Source organism: Mya arenaria, chromosome 6 (assembly GCF_026914265.1).
Source record: "Mya arenaria isolate MELC-2E11 chromosome 6, ASM2691426v1".
In the NCBI taxonomy this organism is placed as follows: domain Eukaryota; kingdom Metazoa; phylum Mollusca; class Bivalvia; order Myida; family Myidae; genus Mya; species Mya arenaria.
Genome location: NC_069127.1, coordinates 38,242,457 through 38,268,001, shown reverse-complemented (window position 1 = coordinate 38,268,001; position 25,545 = coordinate 38,242,457). Strand labels below are relative to the sequence as shown.

The 25,545-nt window shown below is 33.1% G+C and overlaps 2 protein-coding genes across 2 annotated transcripts; both read right to left on the bottom strand.

Moving 5' to 3' along the window:
* LOC128238776 (phosphatidylinositol phosphatase PTPRQ-like) lies at positions 1 to 19,795 on the bottom strand. The gene is made up of 25 exons (XM_052955017.1): positions 18,742 to 19,795; positions 18,245 to 18,538; positions 17,756 to 17,950; positions 15,932 to 16,024; positions 15,591 to 15,775; positions 15,070 to 15,271; positions 13,562 to 13,720; positions 12,668 to 12,802; positions 11,854 to 12,020; positions 11,527 to 11,628; positions 10,939 to 11,014; positions 9,988 to 10,167; positions 9,487 to 9,591; positions 8,193 to 8,310; positions 7,104 to 7,177; positions 6,089 to 6,206; positions 5,066 to 5,102; positions 4,696 to 4,747; positions 3,147 to 3,202; positions 2,902 to 3,033; positions 2,438 to 2,560; positions 2,033 to 2,163; positions 1,757 to 1,901; positions 1,126 to 1,198; positions 1 to 976 (listed from the first exon to the last, which is right to left on the bottom strand). The coding sequence occupies exons 1-25, from the start codon at positions 18,917 to 18,919 to the stop codon at positions 933 to 935; spliced, it is 3,174 nt and encodes a 1,057-aa protein (XP_052810977.1). The 5' UTR covers positions 18,920 to 19,795; the 3' UTR covers positions 1 to 932.
* A 194-nt stretch (positions 19,796 to 19,989) lies between these two features.
* LOC128237772 (uncharacterized) lies at positions 19,990 to 24,998 on the bottom strand. Its single transcript, XM_052953358.1, has 4 exons — positions 24,813 to 24,998; positions 22,142 to 22,299; positions 21,316 to 21,468; positions 19,990 to 20,151 (listed from the first exon to the last, which is right to left on the bottom strand). Exons 2-4 carry the CDS (start codon positions 22,253 to 22,255, stop codon positions 19,990 to 19,992), a joined length of 429 nt encoding a protein of 142 aa, XP_052809318.1. The 5' UTR covers positions 22,256 to 22,299; positions 24,813 to 24,998.
* Between the last annotated feature and the right edge of the window lie 547 nt (positions 24,999 to 25,545).

The following is a 25,545-nucleotide window of genomic DNA, read 5'->3' as shown; positions in this document are numbered from 1 at the left end:
AACTTACCATACATCTTGTTAAGTGTGTAGACTTCAAACATTGTTTGGTAATATCATTTGTTTTCATACGTGTTTCCCTTAATAAGCTTAATATTTTGAAAGACACCTTCGATCGATTTTCCATATTTTGTAACGAATACCAAAATCCATACCTTTAAAATATGTTTACAAATTGCATTTAAATGTTTCAAAGTAATAATTTTACTCTAAATATACCTTAAACGTTTCATATAAATCGCATGGCCTTTCTTTCATATTCCCTTTTTTAAATTGATAACAATAATAATTCCACTTGTAACACTTTTCGTACCCATGTATTTTTATAAACAAGGCAATTTACAAGATTAATAAAAATTGATAAAAGCAATAAGAATATAGGTTTTCTTTCATGGATGACATAACAATGCACTGCAGTTTTCCCATCTACTGTGCATTTCATACGATTTCTTGCCTGAGCCCGTACGTTCAAGCCAAACAAAATTCTCTTATTCCGTATTCACCCATGTTTGAAATCAATCAATGGTTTTATTCTCTAATGACTTACGTACGGTTTCTGTTTTCTGTATTGGCCCTGCTTAGACATATTAACTTTCCAAATTTGATATAGGCACTGCATATTCATGAATAGTGTGTCCAAAACGATATAGTTAATTGATGAAATCGAATACAAAATGTGTAATAAACAATTGGAATATCAATGCAATTTCGTGGAGAAATGCCCATAACATGTTTAAATACAAACTATTTTCTGAAAAAATATCCAAATAGACAACTGTTTATATACAACAACAATCAACAACGTAACTGCAATGGAACAAACATTTATAAAAGTTTATATATTCTCACACATTCAGTTTATAAGCATTAAATAAATAGGCATAACTGTGCTGTAAATCCTAAGATTATGGATAAATCCAGCAGAATTGAGTACATCAGTCATTCACTTGTAGAGTTTGGTAAACACTTTCAATTTCTTCTGAAACAAATGTGTACGGCATATAAATAGGATTTTGTTATTATTATACTTTAAAGGTAACCTATACTTCTTGTTATGATTAACAGCTTTAGTAGGGAAAAATGTACGAAATAAAGTAAATTTATATATAACAAATATACTCGTGTTACCTGAACTTTGAAGCGGTTCGTAGTTACAACTACCAAGATGTCTGACGCTGTCATGTGTAAGGATAAACAACTCCTGAAAAAATTATTAATGGCATGCTATTGATAGTACATCGCGGACATTTTTTACAATGGTCGTAGCAGGTTACTACAAGCACTATCTTGTAGTTGGATTCGCCTTCGACGTCTGGTAGCGAATATGTCAAATATTGGATGTGCGTTTGGGATTGGTACCAGTCAGTTTAAAAGGGATTATTTGGTATTTTGCCTGTACCATATTTACATTGTTTTATTGAAAACGGACAACTTTTGCATAAGGTACGGGAAGGCAGAACAAACGTTTGCTACATTAATATGTGTTTCTTTATTTGACGAGAGCAAAGTTACCTAGATAGATACGGTTATCGCTTTGGAATCAAAACAATTTGGCGTGTATGTTGTACTTTAAGAGTATACTTGGGGCTTTTTGTCATTTTACCTTTTGTGTCTATTTTATGTTTGGTAGACTTTATGTTTTCGAATCATAGAAGCAAATGACAGGTATTTCTTTTCTCTTGTACCTGTTTATATATATGTCATGTGTAATTGGTTAAATGTAAGTATTAAGTTTTGTTTACATATACTTCAGACTAACCTGTGAGGGCAAAAGGTCTTTGCGGGTCTTTACAATATTCACCAACATTTCATACACGTCAACTTTCTGTGTCAAAGAGCCATTTGTTAGCTGTTGCAAACACATATCCAAAACCACAAATGGAACGGCTGATCCGAGTCCTTCGCTATAAAACAAAGATGCATTTGTTGTTAAATGTATACACTTATGGAAGATCTTTGGGTTGATGATCTTCTATAAAAGTACCTTTAATGATAACCACGAAAATACAAAATTAATATTCTATTAAAGATTCACCTAGAATGTATGAGAATTCGTCCTGCCTTTACGTTCGCTCTCACAGACTTTACAAGGTCAACGAATCCATCTGAACTGAACGTGGAGACTGGCGCACATTGAAAGTGATTAATATTCCTTGCGGTTCTCATCTGTAAGTTACATCCGTATTTTATCGTTAATTGACGAAGAAATTGTTACACTGCTGCATTAAATTTAAACACTTGGCAAAGGTGTTCAAACAAGGAGTTGATGCCGTTCACGGACAACACACAACACTGCTAAGAGATCATCGTTTCATATCTAGTTTTGGACGGATATATACTACTAGAAATGTCCATGGTTAGATCAGAATATGCTTTAATATATATAAATGACAACTTAATAAACAAGAAATTAAATTAAATAGCAGGCTACTTTACTTACGTTTGAGATGCTCATTTTCATATGGGTATAAACTGCGTGTGTGCTCAGATATGTTACTTCCACATCTACATGTCTGTAGTTCTTTGGTTCATTAAAAATAATTGGCCAATACCGTAATTCTTTCTGAAATAGTGAACAATAAATTAACTCAACCTTTACTTATGTCTTTCGGTGGGTAATGTTCATCATGTACTCGACACATTACTGTTGAGAAAAAGTGATTATTGTGAAGAACATATCATTTAAATTATGAAGCAAAATTATGTGTTATTGAAACAGTTCATTGCTTAAATTGGTACGTACACCAATGATAACTCACTCAGAAAATAGCCGTTTAGGGTATCTTTTGCAGAAACCTCTATTCAGTAATACATAATGGTCCGAAAGAATCCGATAATACAACGCTTCATAGTGGACAATTCTTACTATATTTGTCAAAAACCAACTAACATTGTTGGTCATACCTTTGGTGTTTTGCTCCCAGCAAACATAACAATAGTGTCAACTGCCTCCGCGAAAACCATTGTCCAAAATTGGTTGACGTAATCGGGCTTTGGGGCAGAGCAAAGCATATAATCCTCTTCAGACTTAAAGCCCTGAAAAATGACTTGTTTCATTAACATTTGAATTCAATTGTTACCTTTAAATATAAACATCTAAATTCTGAAACCGTTCAGTTTATGATTAAGCCGTAATGAAATTCACTTACAGAGATGTTCACTGTAGTGTACTTTTGGCCAGCAGTTTTAAGGATCCCTTTGTTTCCTGTTCAATAAAGATAAAGAAAAGTTATCATCACAATATATATGATATATATCACATTGACATCAAATTATGTGAAGAATGTACAATATCATAAGTTAAGCCACACATGGGCAAGATAGTATACCCGTTAACATACAAAAGAAGTATCGTAAACCATTGGATAAAAATTGAACAAGCCAAGTAGTGAACAAATTAAAAATAAGCCATGGCACAAGTCAAGAGCCCAAACGACTATGAATACTAAACGCAAACGTATAAATGCAAAACAAACACAAATAAACACCGTAAACAGTCCACAAACAGACCACACACGTTTCAAAATAGCTTTACCGATAAATGGGATGACATAACCGTCTTTGAACGGCCAGTCAAACACAGTTCACTCAAACACGAGACTACGTTGGGCAAAGTCTACTGGCATAACATCACACTTGTCAACAGAGTAATCAATGATTTTAAAGTTAAAACAAATAAAGCTTCATCAGAGCCAGCATCAACCTACAGGACAACGAATAATAAAGTACGAACACAACAACATAACAACTTAGTAAGCTATTTCAAACACGCAGCGACCGTATACAAACACCACCTAGAAATGACCGAATCAAGCCGAAGCACCAGTGCTTGCACTTAAAAATTGCCATCTGATAAAGTTCGCCTAGGTTTTAAAGTATGTCTAAATTAAGTATAATAATGAAAGTGTCATACAAAATAATAAAACAATAAAAAATGTCTAAATGCTGTCGAATATCTTTCAAGATGCAAATTACAAGCGAATCGAAATATTTGCTAAACGTATTTTGTGTATGAGATAGCCTCGGCTTGTAGAACACGGTTGTTAAGATAATGTTTACCTCTGGCAAACATTGTTGTAAAAACAGTATTTTCACGTCAAGAAAACGAAATTAAAGCAAAAGTCAAACATTGATATTCGCACTCAGACTATGAGAATAAGAGCACCATTTGGGGAACAGTTTTTAATAATTAGCATTGTAACTTGGGATGGTAGGGTTTTAAAAAATTAATATATTGGAGTGGATAAGATCAATCTGATCAAATTTGCAAAATAAAACGGTCATAACTGGGAATAAAATGATTTAAGCATATTTGCTTTTCAAACTTATAGGAAAAAGTATGTCATAAACAGTGTTTTTAAATTTTATAAACAGCCTTATTAGACAGTTAAACCAAAATATGATAAATGTAGTTCTATGTCTGCTGGGAGCTACTAAGGCGAACAGACTGGTTACTCGTACGAGTTAAACATTTTGTTTTTTATGACAAATATAGACAATTCCCAACCGCTTGATGAGTCTACCCGCCATGTAAAATCCAATTAACCAGGTACGTAAATAAATATGAATCTGAAAATAAATGAATATAATATGTTTTATGGAATTGATTAACATTATGAGTCATATGTTAATATAATTTAAAGATGAATGCATAAGTCATTATGGTGTGTTTTTGAAGTTGTTTGAAAATTGTGTTACCTGATATAACATTTTCGCAGAGGTTTAAGCGGATGTTATCTTTATTCGAGACCTGAAATTGTAACGAGTGAAGAGGTATTGTTTTTAATATTTAAGAACAATTTGTAAAGCAATTATTTCAAATAACTAAAATATAAGCATTGAATATACATTAAACTAAATACTAAATAGTATTGACCGAAAGATAAAGAATATCGTCAATAGTCATCGAAAAGTAATTATTAACGTAAATATCGTGGCTCAATGCTAGAAAGTATGACATATATGTCTAAATGGGGACCCTGTGCAAAATAGTCTCTTAATTTGATAATGAAAGAACAATTCTCTTGATTCTTATCTATATGAATATTAATACTGTTTTTTTAATCACCGAGTCAGTATAATTCTCGATACTGTGTTCTCTGTTCCTGAAACAAACAAGAAATAACGCAACTGTGATAGGAACTGCACAACTAAAAGTAACAAAACATGGAATATTTCCAACTGTTTTCTTATGGCAGGAGGGCTGACGATTTACCCATGCAATTAACACACCAACTGTCTTTATTTATTGATACACTTCGCAAAATTCGTTCAAATGTTAAGGCTTTATTTCCGAAACACATTGCAAACAACTAGAGCTATCAAAGCATATGCTAAGAACCCCGAATGATGAATATTTAAACGGAGGGACCACTTTAAGACATGTGACAAGTCAACCGGACAATTTTAAAATATTGGTCAGATAGTATTGTGACAAGTCAACCGGAATAATTATTCAAATACTGGTCATTTATTGTTATGTTGCTCTTAGAGTATGCACATCTTTGAGATACTTCATGTTGTATTAAATGTTCAACAGCACTTAAGGATCGAATATTTATTTTCAATATGCAAAAGATGCAAAAATATCATGTGATCAAGCAAATTTTGAATTGTTTGAAGCGGTCGGGGAAGGACCAGTAAAAATGCCATTAGTGGACTCGTCCTTCCTCGAACTCAGGCAATTATAGAAATATATTTTACATAATTTGAGTTTGATCAATTAAGAGCGTATCATTATTACTGTAAGAAAACAGATAAATTGAATATCTTCAACTGAAAAAACGAGTGGGAGGACGGACAGACGAACAGGACAGGGATAAGTCAGTGCATTAATATTTAAGATTTTTTTTCAATATAAACAAAATACTTAGTACAGTACAGAACTTATAAAAATGATGGAACTGATCAAGTAAATAACATTTGAATTCATAAAAATATTTGATACAATAAGTTTTTCACAAGGATCATTTTATTGGAACAAGGGCCTTTTTACACTATGACGACAGAACCATTGACAACACTAAGGCTATCTCATCACTCTTATTATATTACTACAACAGCACCGGAGCTAAAAACAGTGGTAACTTACATAAGTGGAGCCTTGCTCGTACTTCTTCGGCAAAGGAAGATTACTACAATGACAACCACTACCAAGGCTGCAACAACCCCAACCACTATACCCACTATCAAGCCGATATTCACAGGAGCTGAAACAAGAGACCTCATTTAGCAATATATATATCTAGGTATTATAGGGTTTTCTTTCCGTGCCAACTTTACTGGGATTCAAGAGCAAGCCTACTCCAGGCCGATCACACTTCAACTCCTCTTCGACTCAAAAGAGGCAAATGACCGAACAAAATCGATGTCAAATGTTCATTTTACTCATTATCAACATAATTAGAACAAACCTGACATCCATCATATCCTTATTGGCATGGCATTTCTCTACTTTTCAAATCACTTGTATTATTTTAGTTTATTTATTTCCTGTCATTTTTCACGTTTATTATCTGTTACATTCTCAAATGCCTCATTAAAATTTGCAATACATTTCATAATAATTTACAATATCCAATATTGAAGCTATTATACACTTCAATACGCGTAGTTTAACCCTACCATCTATATTTTAAGGCAAGTTGTTACAACGACAGAAACGAGACATTGTAAAAGCTTTAAGCTTTGTTCTCACTTATGTCAATACATTTCGATTATGCGTTTTTTCTCCAATTAAGCTAGCTTTTTCACTTGTACTAGCTTTATTAATCTAAATGATGTTTGTATTCTTGATATTGCATTGTTTACTTTTATAAAGGCTGTTTAAACCGAATACTGAAACCCTTTCATTCCTAAAACTGAACGTTGATATGATTAGTACAACAGTGTTTTAAACCTGATACACGACAATAAACAGCCTTTTCATTAAAACATATCTTGACTTTGTCTATGTGCAGCATAAACACACGAAACACCAATTCGACGGACCTATCTTTCAATAGACTCCATAAAGAACAATATAGTAACTTCGGTATCCGCCGAGAAAACAGACTTAAAAGCTTATAGATTTCTTAGATTTGAATATAGTTCTTAATACCACTTACCTGCCTCTGTGATGAAAGGCCCATACTTTTTGCTGAGTGTACATCCCGTGCTGGTACAGACAACGGCAACAAATCTGCATGAAAATACATGCTAACATAAATTTGTGATTGACATTGATAGAACAAAACTGATCTTGTTTATGTTATAATTGGACGATGACCACATACTTAAAAATCATTATTCAATTCAATTCAAATTCCGGGCAACACGTGTATAACATTCCATACGGACCCCTCTTGCAGTTATGGCAACGTAGAAATTTTGAAAACAAGGCAGCCGATGCCACTCACTCAATCACAAAACTTATCATAACGTATGCCTTTGAAAAAAAAACTCAACAGCTATCAATGTTTAAAACACATTGTAACAAATAACGTAACACAATATACACGCACAAGCTGTGGAGAACCCGCCTACCCCAACTAAACAAATAATACAAAAATAAACGGGTTTACTTAAACTGGCAATTCTAAAAAAAAAATGCAATTCCCACTTCTGTGATGCAAACATATTAATATTTGAGATAGGCTCTTATTCACTTATTTATTTATTTGTTTACCACATAGAGCTGATTATACAGTGTGTATGCAAAGTTCGTTTGACACTTGAATGCAATAAAACACTAGATAAGCTCTGTATCGCGCATCCGGTATTTTTTGCATACATAAACATCCCCGGCAGTCGTATGGTATATGCACTGGTAATTGAGACGCTAAACGAATTCGGTTTGCACCATTTCATTGTCCAAATTGCAATTTAATGCATGAAATCTCAGTTTTAAAAGGAATGTATAAGGCTTGTTTATGATTTGTTTTAAACATCAATATAACGTACGTAAAATATGATGATGGTGTATAAAAGCCCCAAACACTAGAGAACCACACAAAAAAACAAAAACAACACAGACATACAGCCCTTTCATATACCATTCATATACTTATTACCATTACCTGGATAAATTTGATGTTTGTGTGTATACTTATTCAATTATTGTAGGACGATAATGGCCGGTTGACAAATGGCTAAATACTGGTAGCGTTTTTTAATGTGAATGAACTAAACATCCTTAAACACATGCATCGACCTACATATATTCCGTCTCTGGTTCAAGGGGTCCATTACAGTATGTGCCCTCCGGGACACCATCACAATTCTCTGTGCCTACAGTGTACGAGACGTTTGTGTACGTGCTTCGACGCCTTCTCTCTGGAAGTATCAAATTTGGAACAAATATAGTTTTTTAAATGCTAATTTACTTTTGAGATCAAAATTTCGGCTGTTTTATAATCATTGCAAAATGACAGATACCAATTCGAATAAGCAAACGGGCTATTTCCATAAAGTGGCAATTCTTATTAAATTGCTTGCTTTTGAGGTAAACGATGCAGTATTATTAAACGATATTTCAGTGCATGAAAATACATATTAAAAAGAGAACAGCAGTGCAAATGTAAGCCGCATTGATATAACCATTATAAACTCAAGCATACAAGGGGATTGGGCAACAAAATTTTCTAACATATGTTCCGGCTTTCTGCAAACAATGCAGTAGTCAGTGCAGAATGTAGAGTTATTGTTTCGATTCCCGCTAGACTCATTAAGTATATCTGAGCATTTGTTACTAAAATGTCTAACTGTCCCCCAGACTTTCCGCAAAACCAATGGTTTTAGCCAAACTAGTGTGTCCGAAAAGAGACACAAGTACTGCATGTCCCAAATACCATGAAACTACTTATGTCATTTCTCAATCTCACTCCAATTTTTTTTTTTTTTTTATAAAATAACACCATATAATGATCTTATCAAAAATCTTCAGTGTTTAAAATTGTTGATAAAAATATTGGTCATTAATCTAAACATATATAATTGTAGAGAAAATATCTATTTGAATAATTGCTCACAAGTACTGAGTTATACTGAAGTCATTTTATATATAAAAAAGTAATGCCCTTATTCCAGAATTACACACACCTTACTTAATTTCTTTTTTATTAATATAGTAGATTTAAATTGTTGCACCGGTACTCAGTTTAGTCCTATCGCCAGTTGTTCCGTTATATTTGACCGGCATTCTCTCAAGGAAGCAGACATAAGGCAATTGTTCACAACAAGCCTACAAACTATTTTGTTATGATCTTATACCCAAAGAATTGTATGAGGCTTTTGCCAGTAGCCCAGTATAAATTTCTAATTCTATCAATGAGCGGTAGCAAATGAAGTATACACAAGGTTCCTCTTACTGTTCTGTGTTAGCTAGTTATCTGTGGTGAAACAATATAGATAGTAGCCCTACTGTGTTGTATTTAACCAGTTGTCGACTATAAAACGCTAACTCAATAATTGGGAATCTAAATTATTTAATACAGATAACATTCCTCGTACTGTTTTGTGTTAACCAGTCATCTGTGGTGATCCTGTACAAGCCGTTTAGTGATGCCTTTTGCCAGTTGTTCAGAGCATCAACCTTTTCTTGTGTTTCTGCATACCCTGAAATTGTCCGTATATCAAATTATTCAGCGTTGAAACCGATTAGAACCACATTTGATAGTGACCTACTTTGTTTAACAAATTAATATATTCAAACCAAGTCCATTTGCATTTGATTGTCAACGGTTATCATGTGATAAGTGAATCTCCCTATTGGTAAGACAGGTATGACTATTCATATAAAGGAACCATGATGAAACACCAAAACGAAAACACAAACAAGAGCAGCACAGCAGTAAACACCAACGCCCGTCTGTGTTTAAGTCAAACAAGTCATAACTTTGGCATTTATTTAGGCAAAGTTATGGTGCTTGCTAAATATGGGTGTTGCTTCATTTTGTTAAGTGGATGTATAATAATGTTTAAAAAAGAAAACAAGAGTAACAAAACAAATACCACTTAAGCTTTGCGGACATGCATTAATTTCACACCCAAGCAAAGCGGTCCTCTGTACTCGTCCATTAGTTTGCTCAGTGAAAAACTCCCTCACAAGATTCAGACTTATGACGGTCTGGTCTTTCGAGCCTTCTTTCACAACCTGTAAAGTTGTGTCAGATTCTTCAATACTGACAGGGACTGAAACAAATGAACAAATAGTTTTGAGCAAAAATTAGAAAAATGCTTTACTATTAATATACTTATTAAAATAAATACGGGTAATTGATTAAAATTTTGAAATATAATCTCCATTTTTTAATCATTTTTGTTGTAGCACTTATAGGCGTTTGTTAAAAGTCAGTTGCTGGTTGCAAATTTTCAAGACCCTTTTCATGAGCGTATAAGAAAGATAATACGCAAAGATCTGTTATGAACATTTTTGCACTATGATGACGACACCAAGAAGATCAAAATACTCGATCAAAATAATCTGACGTTATGTTTTCGCAAAAACAGATGACCTAATTTAAAAAAGTAAGTCAAAGACATAAAACGCTGAAATAATATCTAACATAAATTCGTTCTGTGACTGTATTCATAAAGCTTATTGGTACATATATTCCACTTCAGTTAGTGATATTTTACAATTTTTTTACAATGAATATCTTTGATATCCTGATTTTTCAAACGTATCCACATGGCTTTATTTTATGCATCATTTTCTTGCTTTTTTATATCTTTGATTAAACTTTAAAAAAAAAATTGCTTTACTAATTTGTAAATTTTATGCGTTATGAAAACAGCCTCAGATATTAAGAAAACTTCAATATCCATAAACTAAACTTTTCAGATCACATTACATACATAGTTATTTTTGTATAAATGACCAAAATGTTTGTAAATGATTAAAAGACAATAAAATCAAAATCATTGAAGCAGACACAATGTATATGCAAGTAAGCCACTTACATCCAGCTGGGGCTGTTACATCAATTGTCATTTTCTTCCCAAAATTATCTATACTCTCTGTGTTTACAGCATACACCTGTATGTGTAATAATTATGTTGAATATTTATTTAAACTAGAGTTGTCACATACCGGTAAGATGAGTGATGATTAAGCCCACCTTATGCCTTGACACACATTATTGATTGAATCAAGTAAATATTGAAATAAGAATCATTCTATAAATATTAAGGTTATATTATGGAAAGAAGTTCTTAATGGCAACAAGTTTAATCAAAAATCATTACCAATGCCAAAACGTAAAAATGATGACCAAGACACATAACTTATAAAAAAGTTGGCCGGGTTAATGAAAAGGAGATGACAATGAGCCATGACAAATATGCCATGTAGTACAACCCATTGTGGTGGCAGTGGGTGCCTTAAATAATCAGTGATAACTCTGATGTGGTCAAAAGTGTAAAACAATCCACATTTATGAGCACACAACACTGAGACGAAATGCTTGTAGGTCAAATACATAAAACGCTACTAGCCCTTATGGTGGTAATATATATACTGTCATTTTATTATGCCACTCTCGTTCTCACCTCAAACTGGTACGTTGATTCAGGTATCACATCAAACGTTTTACTGTAAAAGCCATTGCCAGTCTCCGATGTGAAGGAAATTGTTTTAAACTCTCCGCCAACCTTAAAGAAGAAATTCTCATTTTTTATTTATAGTATTATCAATTATCATCAGGACAAATTTATATTCTGTATGTATCATATGTTTACACGAGTTTGAAAATCGCTCATTGAGCTAATGTTTATTAATATCTTATAATTGTTAAATAACCAAAAAATGCAATATAACAACACAAGTCAAGTGTTTAAAGTTAAAGTTATATTATTAACTAAGTGATCTAAACCTACCCCTGAGCTAGATGTAGTGTTTCCAACATTTTGTTTTAACACGTATTCCTTTATCACACTGTTGCGCTGCAACAGCAAGGGAGCTTTCCATTGGATCGTCATTTTGCGGAAATTGTCAAAACGCTGCTGAGCCTTAACTGCTTCAAACTCAGTAACCGATCCAGGTGCTGTAGTCATATATTTGATTAATTATTTTAAACAATGCTAACTGATCATGTTACAAAATTGGGCTCTTAACCTGACATGAGCTACCGGAAGAAAAAGTCAACACTTTTTTCAGTCATATGAACGGCAACACTTGACAATCATTTAAACCAGAGTTATTGACATTGCATGTGTTCATTTTGATATCTTGAATGTTTTAGAATTATAACAAAGAAAAAAAGGTTTCAGGGGTTTTGTTTTGAAGATTGGTTACCAAATGATAAAGATATGTGTATGAACTGTTTATTGGAGAATACGGAATTACTACATCTTTGCAATAGCTCAATCCCAGATTTTTATCTATCCTTTTTTAATAACCCTAGTGGCAAATACAAACTTCATGCTGGAGTTTTTATGGTTTCTTAATGAAGCTTGGGAACCAATGGATAACTATTTGGGTATGAACTGTTTTTTGGAGAAAACGGAACACGTTTACTACCTATCAAAATGATATTATTTTGAAAACAACCAACAACCTTTCTAGCCTAACAAGATAAGGTGCAAGTTGATTAAAGCTACATTTAAGAAAAAAACTCACAGAAACATAGAAAAACAGGTGTGATAAAAGAGGTTTAAAAATATGAAAAAAGGATATAAATATTTCACTAACCTGAAGGCAGAGTCCTGTATTTTTGTGTGGTATCTGATGTTTTAGCACCACCTACATTAGTTCTTGCTGTGACACGCACATCATAGAACCAATACTCCTCTAGTCCATCAGCAATCAGAGTGGTGTTATTATAACCTGTTTAATGTAGAGATCATTGGATAAATTTAAAACTAGGATAAGACATATCATAGAGCACAGATGAAAAACCACAGAAAATAATAAAAATAAATTGTTTAGTTACTTTTGTATATACAGTCGAAACTCGATATCTTAAACTCTGTTATCTCGCTGATCCGGGTAAGTCAAACTTGTTTTTCGAATATTTTGGGCTAAGTCATGTTTTGTATTTCAGTGATATTGGATGTCGTTATCTTATTTTTCACGGTCACAATAACCGGTTTTGACTATGATGTTTGTTCAAAACTAGACTTACTTAAGATGAGAACAAAGTCATAGACGATATTTATTGTCTCAATGTAAAATCACAATATCTTTCACGGATAGAGTACCAAAAGCTATATTTCATTAGTGGCTGTGCAACGAGTGAAATATTTACTTTTGGAGGTTATTATTTCATGCATTCAATTCATTCAAAATTACAATTAATTGGTAATTGATTGGAAATTTTCACCAAAGTTAACCAAAAGTCAGAGAATAAGGCTCAAATAAGAGAAACAGTAAAATTATATTCCATAAAAGTCAACAATGAGTTAATCTCAAACAGGTGCCACAATAATATCCAAATGTAAGGGGGACATTTAATGCATGTTTACTAGTAACAATGTTTGCCTTGTACACAAAAACAGTTCCTTCATTTTGTTTTCAACATCATATTAGTTCAAAAAGGCAAACTAAAAAGATAAAAGGGTTTACAGATTTGTGTAAACTCTTTACCTTTAACAGTATATGTTTTGGACTCAGCTCCCGTGTCTGCAATTAGGATCACCGCGTATGTGACCCGTCCCGGTCTTGGTCCAATCAAACTCCATGATACATTGAAAGACGTCTTCCCGATGTCAGATACATAAACTGCTTTGGGGGGCTTTTGAGGTTCTACAAATGAAACAACATGTCATTACGAAGGGTAATCAATGACATACAATGTATGTCACTAATGGATGACTGTAGAAACCATGTTGCATACGAGCCAGTGAAATTCAGTTAATTCGGGATATTTATTTAATTTATCTGTAATTGTTTTATTTAATCCCCTTAACAAATTGATAAATTATACCCATACATAAATATATAGTTGCTATATTTCAATCCTATAACAAAAGCTGAAGAAATCAGGTATTTCAATGCAAGTATTTCCAAAAAATTGTGTAACAAACATTGTAGTTCTACTGTTAAAACAGGTTTATGCTTGGTCAGGGTGGTCGTGTTGTCGCAGCAACAAAGGGAACCATTGCTGCTGTTAGAGCTAAAATTGATAGATAGAATGGCAAATATTCTATTTCCCAGATAGACAATAGTCTAGGCATTTCAGAAGGAACCATTCATCATACTCTCACTGCCTGTTTGAATTTAAAAAAAACAATGTATTAAATAGATATCCACTTGTTGACACAAGATGAAAAATGAAAAAGCCAAGCCTCGATTTTGCCAATAAACTTTCGAAAAAATATAAACATTAAAACTCTTGTTGCTCATTTGGAATGATACTTGGGTAAATAAGTTTGAGGCCCAGTGATGCATGAATAACAAACACTGGATTAGGGTAGTTATAGTCAGGCAAGGCAAAGAGAACAAGAAGTGGCAAGGTTTTATATGACATTTTCTTCAATCCTAGTGGCCCTGTTGTACAATCACCTTGTGTAAAGTGGAGAACCATCACAGGGAAGTTTTACGAAAATAAAGTGATTTTATATTTAATAAAATCCTATCAAAATAAACACCCCAGTAAAGGTAGAAGGGCATAACACTTATAACAATGATTCGGCAGACAAAAGTAAAATTGTTAAATGGTTCTTATAACAAAAAGGTTACTCATGCTGAACATCCACCTTAGTCCCCTGATCTAAGAACCTGTGTCATTTTCAATTTCAATTCCTATACTTTGGTCATAAGTGCTATGTTACTAGAAGGGACCTTGGTTCTACAATATACGTATATGAAAAACTACAATCTTTAAGTGTCTCAACAGTATACCGAAGGGGAACATGCAGCATTTAGGTCATTGATCACAAAACTTTTAAAAGTCTGTATCTGTACAGGGCAAATTATTTGGAGGGTTGACATGATTTTCCAATGCAATGAGCATTTTTAACATTTGAATACAAGTGACATAATGAATTGAATGCCCTTCATTTTTGAAGTCATAAAACAAGATTTCTAGAATGAACGTTTCAGAACATCAATATTTTCAATATATAAAGTTAGATTAAAACAACAACACCAACCTTCTTCTCTGGATCTAACCGACTGTTCTGCCTGATGACCCCATCCAATACCATTTACAACAGCAACTAACACGGTGTAGTCAGTATCAGGTTTAAACGTATTATTACTAAACCTCAAGGTGGAGTTTTGAAGCTCTTCCTTTGATTTACTTTCATACATCCTATGTTCTCCATTGCAAACTTTACTTGATGTTGGAGTACTCTTTAATGATAAACAAAAACATGCATTGGTAAATTACAATTCATATAATAATTTTAATTATAAATAATTCATTATATTCATTTCATCCACAAGTTGATTTGTTTCACAGATTCGTAAAGTAAAAGATGTTGTTGTAGAGAAAAGTATACTTTTTCATTGAAAAGCATTAGGCCGGGCGAAATATAGACTTTTTAAGACTAATTATCCATACCCAACAAGAAAAAATCTTTTTTGACAAGCCAATATTAAAAACCCTACATTTAATAAGATAATGCACTTGAATAACGCTACATTGTTGTTTAAAATGAAAACTGCTCACATCAAAGCTTCTCTTGCAATTTGAACACTTGTATTTTATTTCTTGCACACATGAATCTCCTTTCTTTATCTGCAAAACATAACCAAGTATTTCTTCACTGTAAGTATTATTGGGTCTCCTCCAAGAGACTGTGAAAGCTCTGCTTGTAACTCCCGTAATTGCAAGATCCTGTGGTGCGTCACACACTGGAATGTATATAACTTAGTATTAAAGATGTATTTTATCCAGCAGATTAAAATACAGTCATTATCATCACTTAATAAGGATGCAATGTATTATAAAATAAATTGAATGTCATTGAAACCTTTGAAACAAAGCCATAAACAAACTAAAAGGCTTACTTTTTGGCTTTGTTTGACAGGAGGATGTTTGTACGTATAAAGAGGAGTTGTATTTCTCATTTTCTGTGTACACTCGGAAGTTGTAGTATGTCCCTAAAAAATCAAGAAATTTAGAAACTGAAGTCAATTTCACAAAGTAATTTTCTCAAGCAACATAATTGACAACATCAGCATATAGTTTTAGTGTTTTAAAGAAATTGAGCTTATAGGAAATATTTCTGTTATTACTTAAGTATGACGTCCATTTGATGAAGGGTATAGTAATTTTAGTGAAAATCCCAACTTGCCCTAAATATTTAACCATACCCTCTATGTCGATAAAGGGAAAATAATTTGTATTTGGGACAATATGGATTGATGTTACCTAATTTCGTGATGGCCTTGAACAACTGTGTGAAGTATGAAGTCCATTCAGTGAATGGTATAGAAGTTAAAAGTGAAATGCCAAGTTGAGCTTAAATTTTAACAAAACTTTCTTAGTTGATCAAAGGACATAGTTTGTATTTTTTAGAATAATATGGAGTTCTGTCACCTTATTGTATGATTGCCGTCAACAATTGTATGAAATATGAAGTCCTCTAAATGAAGGGTATATGAAGTATAAGTGAAAATCACAACAAAGTCATCCACTGGTAGGATAATACTGTTATGGAGTTATGTAACCTACTTATGTGATGGCTTTTGGAAAAGTGAGTGAAGCATGAAGTCCTTTGAATGAAGGGTATAGGAGTTATAAGTGAAAATAACAACTTGCAAAAAAACATTAACCAAACTTTCTAAGTGGACAAAGGGTATGATAATATTGAGTAACGTAACCTAATTATATGTGATGGCCGTGGACAGCTGTGTGAACTATGAATGCCATTGGGTGAACTGCATAGAAGTTTGAAGTGAAAATGTCAAGTTGACCTCAACCTTTAACTAAACTTTCTAAGTTGATCAAGAGACATAATGTCCATTTAGAATAACTGCACGGAGTTATGTCACATCATTTTATGATGACTGTCAACAATTGAGTGAAGTCCATTGAATTAAGGGTATAGAAGTTATAAGTGAAAATCGTAACTTGCCTTAAACTTAAACCAAACTTTCTACGTCAATCAAGGGTAGGATAATAATTTATGGAGTTATCTTACCTAATTGTGTTATGGCCTAAGACATCTGAGGTAAGTATGAAGTTCATTGAAAGAATGGAATTGGAGTAAAATGCTAATTTGCCCTTAAACTTGAACCAAACTTTTTATGTCAATCAAGGGCCATACTTTATATTTAGAATAACATTGAATTAAGTAAACTTAATGTGTCATAGATGTCAACAGTTTGAAGTGCACAAGGGATTGTTTTTTCTGAAAAACTTAATTTTCAGCTCAATGTCAGAGTGAACACTGTTTTTCACACGAAGCGCACCTCGAACTTGAACTTTATCCTACTGGTCTTAAAAATAAATAGTGGTCATCTACTGGTCACAACTTACATGTATAGCAAGTATGAAGTTTCCTGGTATAAGTGTTTTCAAGTTATTGAGACATAATTAAAGAGCAACAACACTTTTACAATTTGGCTGAAACTGACAAAATGCGTGAAGGTTTGGTTGTACACTTCAAGATGTAAAATGTTTCAGAACAATAAGTCAAAACATTTGGAGAAATTTCACTCAAAAAACACAATGTACAAATGCATCTAATTTTCAGTATTGCAAACATATATACATTTGCACACAACTGACGCCAAAAAAGATGCTGAGGCTGACGACAACACAAACTATAAACATATCTGATTATTTCGTAAAACAGAAAAAAACATAAATATAATATCAACACCTACCAGGTTTTAAACTTAGGACCTTTAATTCATTTACAACAGTGTCCGTACCGACAATTTTCACTAGACCAAATGAAATATAAACATGAACAAAGTATTGACGGAGATCTCCATTTGGCACTGCAGGAGCATTCCACTGAACTGTAATGAATTCATCAGAAATCTCCTTACAATTGGCTCCAGTGGGAGGACCCGGCGCTGTAAAAGAAAAAGAAAATGACTATATCAAAACTGTTATAAGAAAATAAAAAAGCTTAAGCCTTATCACCAACAGCATTTAAACAATTCCTCTCTGTGTAAATAAATACGAAAATATCATCTATTGTTATTATTAAAAGACATAATAATGACATAATAATGATGACGACAGATTTATTTATGAAAACTGAAATCATACAAATAGAAAACATATTCTAGAATACATAGTTGTATCTCTATCATAATTCTATAATGATATAAAGTAACCAAACATTATCAGTACGTTTAACTTACCTATAACTTCAGTCTTTATTTCATGGGTTAGTGGAACACTTTCGACAGTGTTGCTTTCGCTCTTGCTAAATATCTGTACAATGTAACTGTATCCGTTTTTTATATTAGTTGAAGTTAGGCTTACAGAAGTTAATGGCTGGAATACCACTGTTGAAACAACTGTTGTGGATCCGTCAAGCAAACTGACATTAAAACGAGAGACACTTCCTTCTGGAGCATTCCATGACACTGTTATTGTGTTGTCATTGGCAGCATTTACATCAGTGACTGCCTTCCATGTTGGTGGATTTGGTTCTGTTAAGAAGAAACATACAATGAAAAAGGGTTGCAATATTGTGATCTAAACATACTCCAAACGTGTAAAATGTTACAAAAGTGATGTCTCAAAGATGTCAATGCTCATCCATTTCTTTCTCAGTTGATCTTGGGTATTACTAGTACCTGAAATACTTCAAATGTATCCAAAGTCAAAAGACTTTCATTTTTAAAGAACTTACTTGCGTCCTGATCAGCTGAAGAAAAATCTGATCTGTTCACTCCCAGTTGAAAATTTATAGAAGTTATTTTCACAGCGTAGCTTTTTCCTGCACTTATTTCTCTATCAAGCAGGGCTGTAGTAGTTGAGCCAGATAGCGTCTTAGTTCCTCCATCTCCAATAGTAGTGTCCTTTGGCATCCACTCCAAAACAAACGTCTGAATATATTGTGCTTTCCCATCCGGTATGTCCCAGCTCACAGAAAACTGTGAGGTAGTGACACCTTGAAAGTTTATGTTGTTCACGCGCAATTCAGCAACTGAAATATGGAAGAAAGACTACTTGTGACCCAGCTTTAAGGCATAAATAGAGAGACAAGTGCATTGTGAAGCCTATACATAGTTTAAATTCAGTTTTTAAGTTTTGAAAGGAAGACCTTTTTTATTTCTTCCGTATTGTACATAAAGCTATATATTCTAATAACTTCATTGAGACAGGGCTCTATAAGTCATTTATGTTGAAATTGCTCTGTTTCCTTTTTACATAACTCTGTGTATTAATTTGGTTTACTAGACTTGCTTAATGGCTTAGTTTTAATGGCAGAGGTTTTTAATATGTGCAGTTAGAAATTATTGCCAATTAGTTCCTTGTATTAGTAAGAAAAAAAGGAACAGCCTTTATCAAAAGGAGTCGTGACTGAAAATTACTCTAGTTAATTATCTTATGTGTTTATATTCCATCAATTTTAACAAAAGTTGTTGGGCTGAAATCATTATTTAATTTTTAGTAACAGTGACATTTACCTTGACCCATTCCTTTCAAAAGCAATCCCACGCTGGCTCTTTACGAAAGCTACCTACACATCAACTTGTATTACTATCTATAAATTCTTATATGTTTAAGAAAACAAACATATCCTACACCATTGGGTGCCAACAACCAGTTTTCAATTACATAAATCGTTTAAAAATTCTAAAACCCAAAACATAGATTTAAATTGGGCTTTTTTTGAGTTGTTCACGGATTTTTTTGCCTGCGTCTTATAACCCCTTTTGTCTTATAACCAGTCATTTACTGTAACGGTTTTAGCCATAATACATTAATTTTGGAACGGAAATATGTAAATCTGTGATTTTATCTTTTGTCAGCAGTCTTTTATCAATGGTTTGCAGATATTTAGCAAAACATCGCTCATTCCAAGACTGAAAATAATGGTTTTTTTTTGTAAAAACGGTAAATCTGTGAGGGTTAAGCTTTAAAGTGGAATTTGTTAAAATCCTATAAAAAAAGTTGCCTGATTTGCAAGTTCCATCCATTTCCATCCCATTTGTGTCATAATATCCCTCACCGCACCTACATTTGGAGCTCGAACACTCTGCATTGGAGTCTGTACAATCAGTATTGTACTGACAGACTCCACCCAATGGTTTTCCTATTCAGATACAAGACAACAATTCAATAATAATTTTATTATTTAGAATTTTATAATATTAGGCTAAATATCATTTTTTTTTACACTGATTTAGAGATCCATCCAAACAAACTTGAAATAGGGATTAATGCAAGGAAGGTTTGGGCCAAGTTAAAAAGAAAACGGCCGAGCAGATCCAGAAGAGAAATTGTTAATAGAGAACAGTTGACACGAAACAGAAACACGAAACAGACATAAGCCAGTCTATAACGTAGACCTTTATCATAACTGACATTGAAATAAATAACCTACCACTGACTTTTCATGGTCCTACATTTATAGGTTGAACTGTTTTCAGTAGTTGTGCAGACAATGTTTTCAAAAGACTGTTGAATTTGACCTTGACCTTTGATTTTAGAGGTCATCTACTGTCCAACGGCAACCTACCACTAAATTTCATGTTTCTATGTCAAACTGTTCTTAAGTAATTGTAGGAACAAGACTTGGTCTAGTGAAGGACTGACCACATGACTGACATGCATTTGCACACTTTAATGCCCCCTTTTCTTTAAAGGGAGAATCATAAATACCTCCAATTAAAGACAAAACTCAATCATTTTGCATTATATTTGCTAGTAAACCATAAAGTACTCAGTCGTAGTTGTTAAACAATAACATCATGTACAAACATTTCGCACAACAACATTCTGGTGAAGGTCAAAGGTTGCAAATCATTGTTTAGGTCACTTATACTAATACATTGCTTCATTTAACATTTTTTTCTTTTGTTTCTACAATGAAGTTTCAGGAATAAAAAGGGGACAATTTGATATTAATTGGACAAATATTCAATGGGTCAGTTACATCCTGTACGAATGAAATTCAATTCAAACTTGTAACCTATTTCCATCAAGTTAAGCAACGTATTAGAGCAATGCACATGCGCACAGATATCTTAAAACCTGTTATTTTTCAAAGCTTAGAATGGATGTTTTAAAACAACTTCTTACAAGGGACTATATGTAAACAACTTTTAAACAAATAACATTTTCCTAGCCTAGGTGAATATGAGTTTGGTTTGTAATCACTCTAAAAGTAACATTTTGCTAGAGAAAAAAATAAAAAATTAGTGTTATGTAACATTTTGTTTCAAAATACAAGCTGTATAATAAGTGTGAAACTTACTTGCTTTACACTTTGTCGCATTGTTTGGATCCACATAATAGCCAGATCTGCATTTGCAAGCATATCCATATCTGGAGTCACATATAGCATTGTCAGCAGCACACTGGTCCGTATTGTTGTGGGAAGTGTAACACCAACTATCCAATGAAATCTCTGAAAGAAATGTATCACATATATTGATTAAGAGGCATGTCTTATATTAAACATTTCAACATTAAATCAGTTTACTAAATCATTGAGAAGCTATATAAGTTACACCTCAGCAGCCAAATGTATTAGGTTGTAAACATTGAGTTTTGTAATTGAATTCCGTTTTTCTTAACAGATAACACCATAGTCACGATACAAAAGAATGTCAGACATGGATACCAACACTCTTCTATTTGTTTGATTTTTAAATTGATATGGCAAAGGTAATGAGTCTTGCTACACATGCGCAAAATTTTCTCTGGCAAAATGTGTACCGTGTTTCATTGTAATATATTTCATGATTTTTGAGAAATGTTGAAGGGAACAGTTTTTGAATGTCGATGATGACGAGGACACAAAACTTTACACAAATACTGTAATGAACTAATACAACTTGATGGTGTGGGTGGTTCAGTGGTGGAGGTGTCCGTCTTAGACCCTAGTGGAGATCAAGCCCAATCAGGTACATTTTATTTTGGTCTAGTACTAGTTCATCCCCCACCCCCACCCCTCAAAACATAACAGAATGATTTATATTTCAGCTTGTGTTGTCATCACAATAATCAAGCTTATATAAATAATATATATATATATATATATATATATATATATATATATATATCTGTTTGCATCATACTTCTGATGCACGATCCCTGCAAAAGGTCCATTGAGTTTGTGTCAAAATAGTCGTGCGTACACCGACAAGTTGATCCACTTCCAGATTGGTTCCCAAGGCAGTCAGAGTTAGCATTTAAACATACTGATTTTATGGTGCACAGGGAACCGAGGGCCACTCTAAAAGACGAAATTAGAATACATAATTAGGTAATTTCAAAAACACTTCATATATATGTTTTCATAAGCCCACTGGTTAGATAGACAGACAGATAGATGGACATTTCAAATGTTGCCCAGAAGTCCACATTGCGACATCTCGAGCCCGTTGACATAATGCTCTCACATTGCAACAACAAATAACGATGGAGTTGAACCAATCGTTGAACCTGAGACAATCCGCCTAACCGTGGTGAACCTGCAATGCAATTGTTTTGAAAATTCTTAGTAATATGTTAAAGATAGAGCCCGTACAAGGTTCAGGCCAGACAATTCATGTCAACAGTACTCATTTTGACATTTGACTCTAAAGTGTGACCTTAACGTTTGAGGTACAGACCTTGGACTTGTATGCGAACTATCATTTTTTAACGTCATAAACATATCATTCAAGTTTCTTGGAAATCTTTCCATGCTTAGTTAGAAACACTTAGGATGCGACCCGGACTAGATACAATCCTAAAAAACAGTATTAATGTCAACTTTTGAACTCAAAGTGTGTCCTTGACCTTAGAGTTACAGATCTGTGTCTTGTACAAAATACGCCACCTCATCATGGCAAAACCTAATGGCCATTTCGATTTGAAAATCCTATGATGCATGGTCAAGACACAGCCTTTACAAGTTTCAGTCCTAACGGACGCTCTTACGCGGAATCCCCATTGTGACAACTTTGTCGAGCGCCTAGCAAGCGGGCTAAACAAAATTGTAGGGACTGCAAGCTGATAAATATATTTGACGTTATGTCATTTTGAAAAAAATACAAAAATACAATGGGATACTGATGGCATGACGAGAAACACCTGAAATATGCAATGATAAAAAACATTGACATTTAATACAAACGTTTATGAGGTGCTTATGGAAAAGTTCTTAAACTAACCAAAGGCTGGCCTTATAACTTATCCTTAACTTGTTTCATAACTATTTGCATTACACCACACATGTAAGATCTTATATTTTAATGGAGAACAAGAAATAGTATTGCATAATATTATTGTTTGCCACGTTTAGATGAATTGCTTAGCTTAATACCTAAGGTCCTTTGCTCAAATATTAAAACGTAAATTCAATTATATAGCTACGAGCAGACTGCTTTTATCGCTTAAAAACGTAAATACACTATGTTCACTTGTTTAATAATGGTCTGAAACTTTTGATAAAAAATCCACTCTTTAAATTCTTCTTGTGAGAATCTTAAGTTTATATATAATTGTTATTTAAAATTACGATTAATAATTACTTTCTCTACATCCTCCATTAGCTGTGTAGTGGTTAGAGTTGCAAAGACATGTGTTGCTCCCCCCACAAACCACTCCAGGACCAGTACAGTTGCTTGGATTACTAACGGTGCACGGTTCTCCAAGTCCGTAGCAGCTCCTCGTTAGTGACACCAAAATTACCAACTAATCAGTAATAAATATATTATATTTGAATAATTATTTATACTGTCCTCAAATAGAAAAAAATTACAATCAAAACATATACTAAGCACTGTTTATAGGTGGCAATACTATATCAGTGCTAACCAAAATTTGATACATTGCTGATAGGAAATGGATATTATCCGTATATAATGATAAATGGATTAATCGCCACAGCTGTTATAAAACTCCTACTCGTCTGATATTTTTTTTTAAATCATTAAACAAAGACAGAGTGAGTCATCTGTGATGACTGGTACCAGTAAAATGTTAAATATAGGGCATTCATTAAGACATGGTTGCCAAAAGGGATCGAACAACCAACATCTACCCCTAGCGCGTATTAATGTACGTTTAAAGGAAATTTTGAGAATTTGTTTCTTGTCATTTACCGCTCTTGTGAGTAACCTAACTAATGATAATTTAAGTGTTTATAGTATGTGCAGATTGGTTCGGATCTTTTAATACATCCTTTCGAACCAATTTACATAAATAAATTATAATTTGTACGCTTAAATTCGTTGGGTTACTCGCAAAATGGTGAAAGTTATAGGCAAGTTTACAAACAATTATATATTATTCTCTATGATTTTTATTTTTAACGTATGTTCCTAAGCAGCCATGGAATGTTAAGTTTTCAAAAGTTAAACAAGGAGTGATTTCTAAATTATTAAAGGCTTTCTGTGACCTGCTTTGACATTATAAAATATAAAACAATATCAGACTGATAAAATGCGATCCGTCTAGTAAATGCATCTGTTCTTAAATATACATAGTGCTTAGCATGAGTCTGAAATAAATTAAAATTTCAGTGTCACCGTTGCCGAATTTATTCATGTTTTAAATAATAATAAATGTGAGTATTCAAATATGATAATTTCATCCATGAGTCTTATAAAAAATGGAGGGGACATTCTTACCTGGTCTATTCGATCAATTATTCCCATCATAGCGACTAAAGTTAGTTCACAAATTTATTTTATAAACATTTATTCATATTATTTATTTAATGTTGAACCAAACCTCAATAAAAGAGATAAAATAACTTACCAAGGCAAAATAATGTACAGTTTCCATTGTTCTCAGTAAACACCACATGCTAAGAGCTGTCATAGATGCAATTCAAATATATATACTTTTTTACCACATTTGTGTTGTCAATATTCAGTTACAAATATCCTCTACAAAACTGGCATAACCTAATGTTGATTTCCACCGATAACAGAAATATTTACACAAAAGGCATCATTTTCAGTTTTTTTCCATAACTTAAACAAGGAAGTTTTAGATGACATTTCTTCAAGTGCCTAACTACATTAAGATGTTTGTGAAATTCTACAATCTTCCGGGTCATAGATATAAGTTCCGTTACCCTTCAATAATCTTGTTTTAATATTTATTTGCTGAGTTGTCTTTCCTAAGGTAAAGTGTAGGCTACAGTAATATTTATGGACACGGTTAGCACAAATTTACGTTTTGTAACTTATAATTAAAACAAAGTAGAAGTTTTAAAACACATACACGTTTTTACGCAACTAATTAGCATTGAAGATAATAATATGTGGTGAGTGTACAGTATTATCTATGTAAAATATATATGCACTGAGTTCAATATATTTAATTTATAAATTTTGTTCCATATGCATGCTCAAATTTATAAATTACGGGGTAAGTAGGTGAGCCGATATGCGATATACCGGGCGCTGAAAACCATATTGGAGGAGATCGAACTACTTACCCCTTAACGTATATCCGTCGACATCGTGTTGACATTGATCAAAAC

Coding starts and splice junctions, on each gene's coding strand:
- LOC128237772 (XM_052953358.1), bottom strand. CDS start 22,255: ATGCTAACTCTGACTGCCTTGGGAACCAATCTGGAAGTGGATCAACTT. Junction 21,469..22,141: donor GCAGGGATCGTGCATCAGAA/GTATGATGCAAA, acceptor CATTTCTTTCAG/AGATTTCATTGGATAGTTGG. Junction 20,152..21,315: donor TGCGACAAAGTGTAAAGCAA/GTAAGTTTCACA, acceptor GTATCTGAATAG/GAAAACCATTGGGTGGAGTC.
- LOC128238776 (XM_052955017.1), bottom strand. CDS start 18,919: ATGCCAAAGGACACTACTATTGGAGATGGAGGAACTAAGACGCTATCT. Junction 15,776..15,931: donor CTGTCAAACAAAGCCAAAAA/GTAAGCCTTTTA, acceptor TATACATTCCAG/TGTGTGACGCACCACAGGAT. Junction 5,103..6,088: donor ACGAGCAAGGCTCCACTTAT/GTAAGTTACCAC, acceptor TGTTTGTTTCAG/GAACAGAGAACACAGTATCG.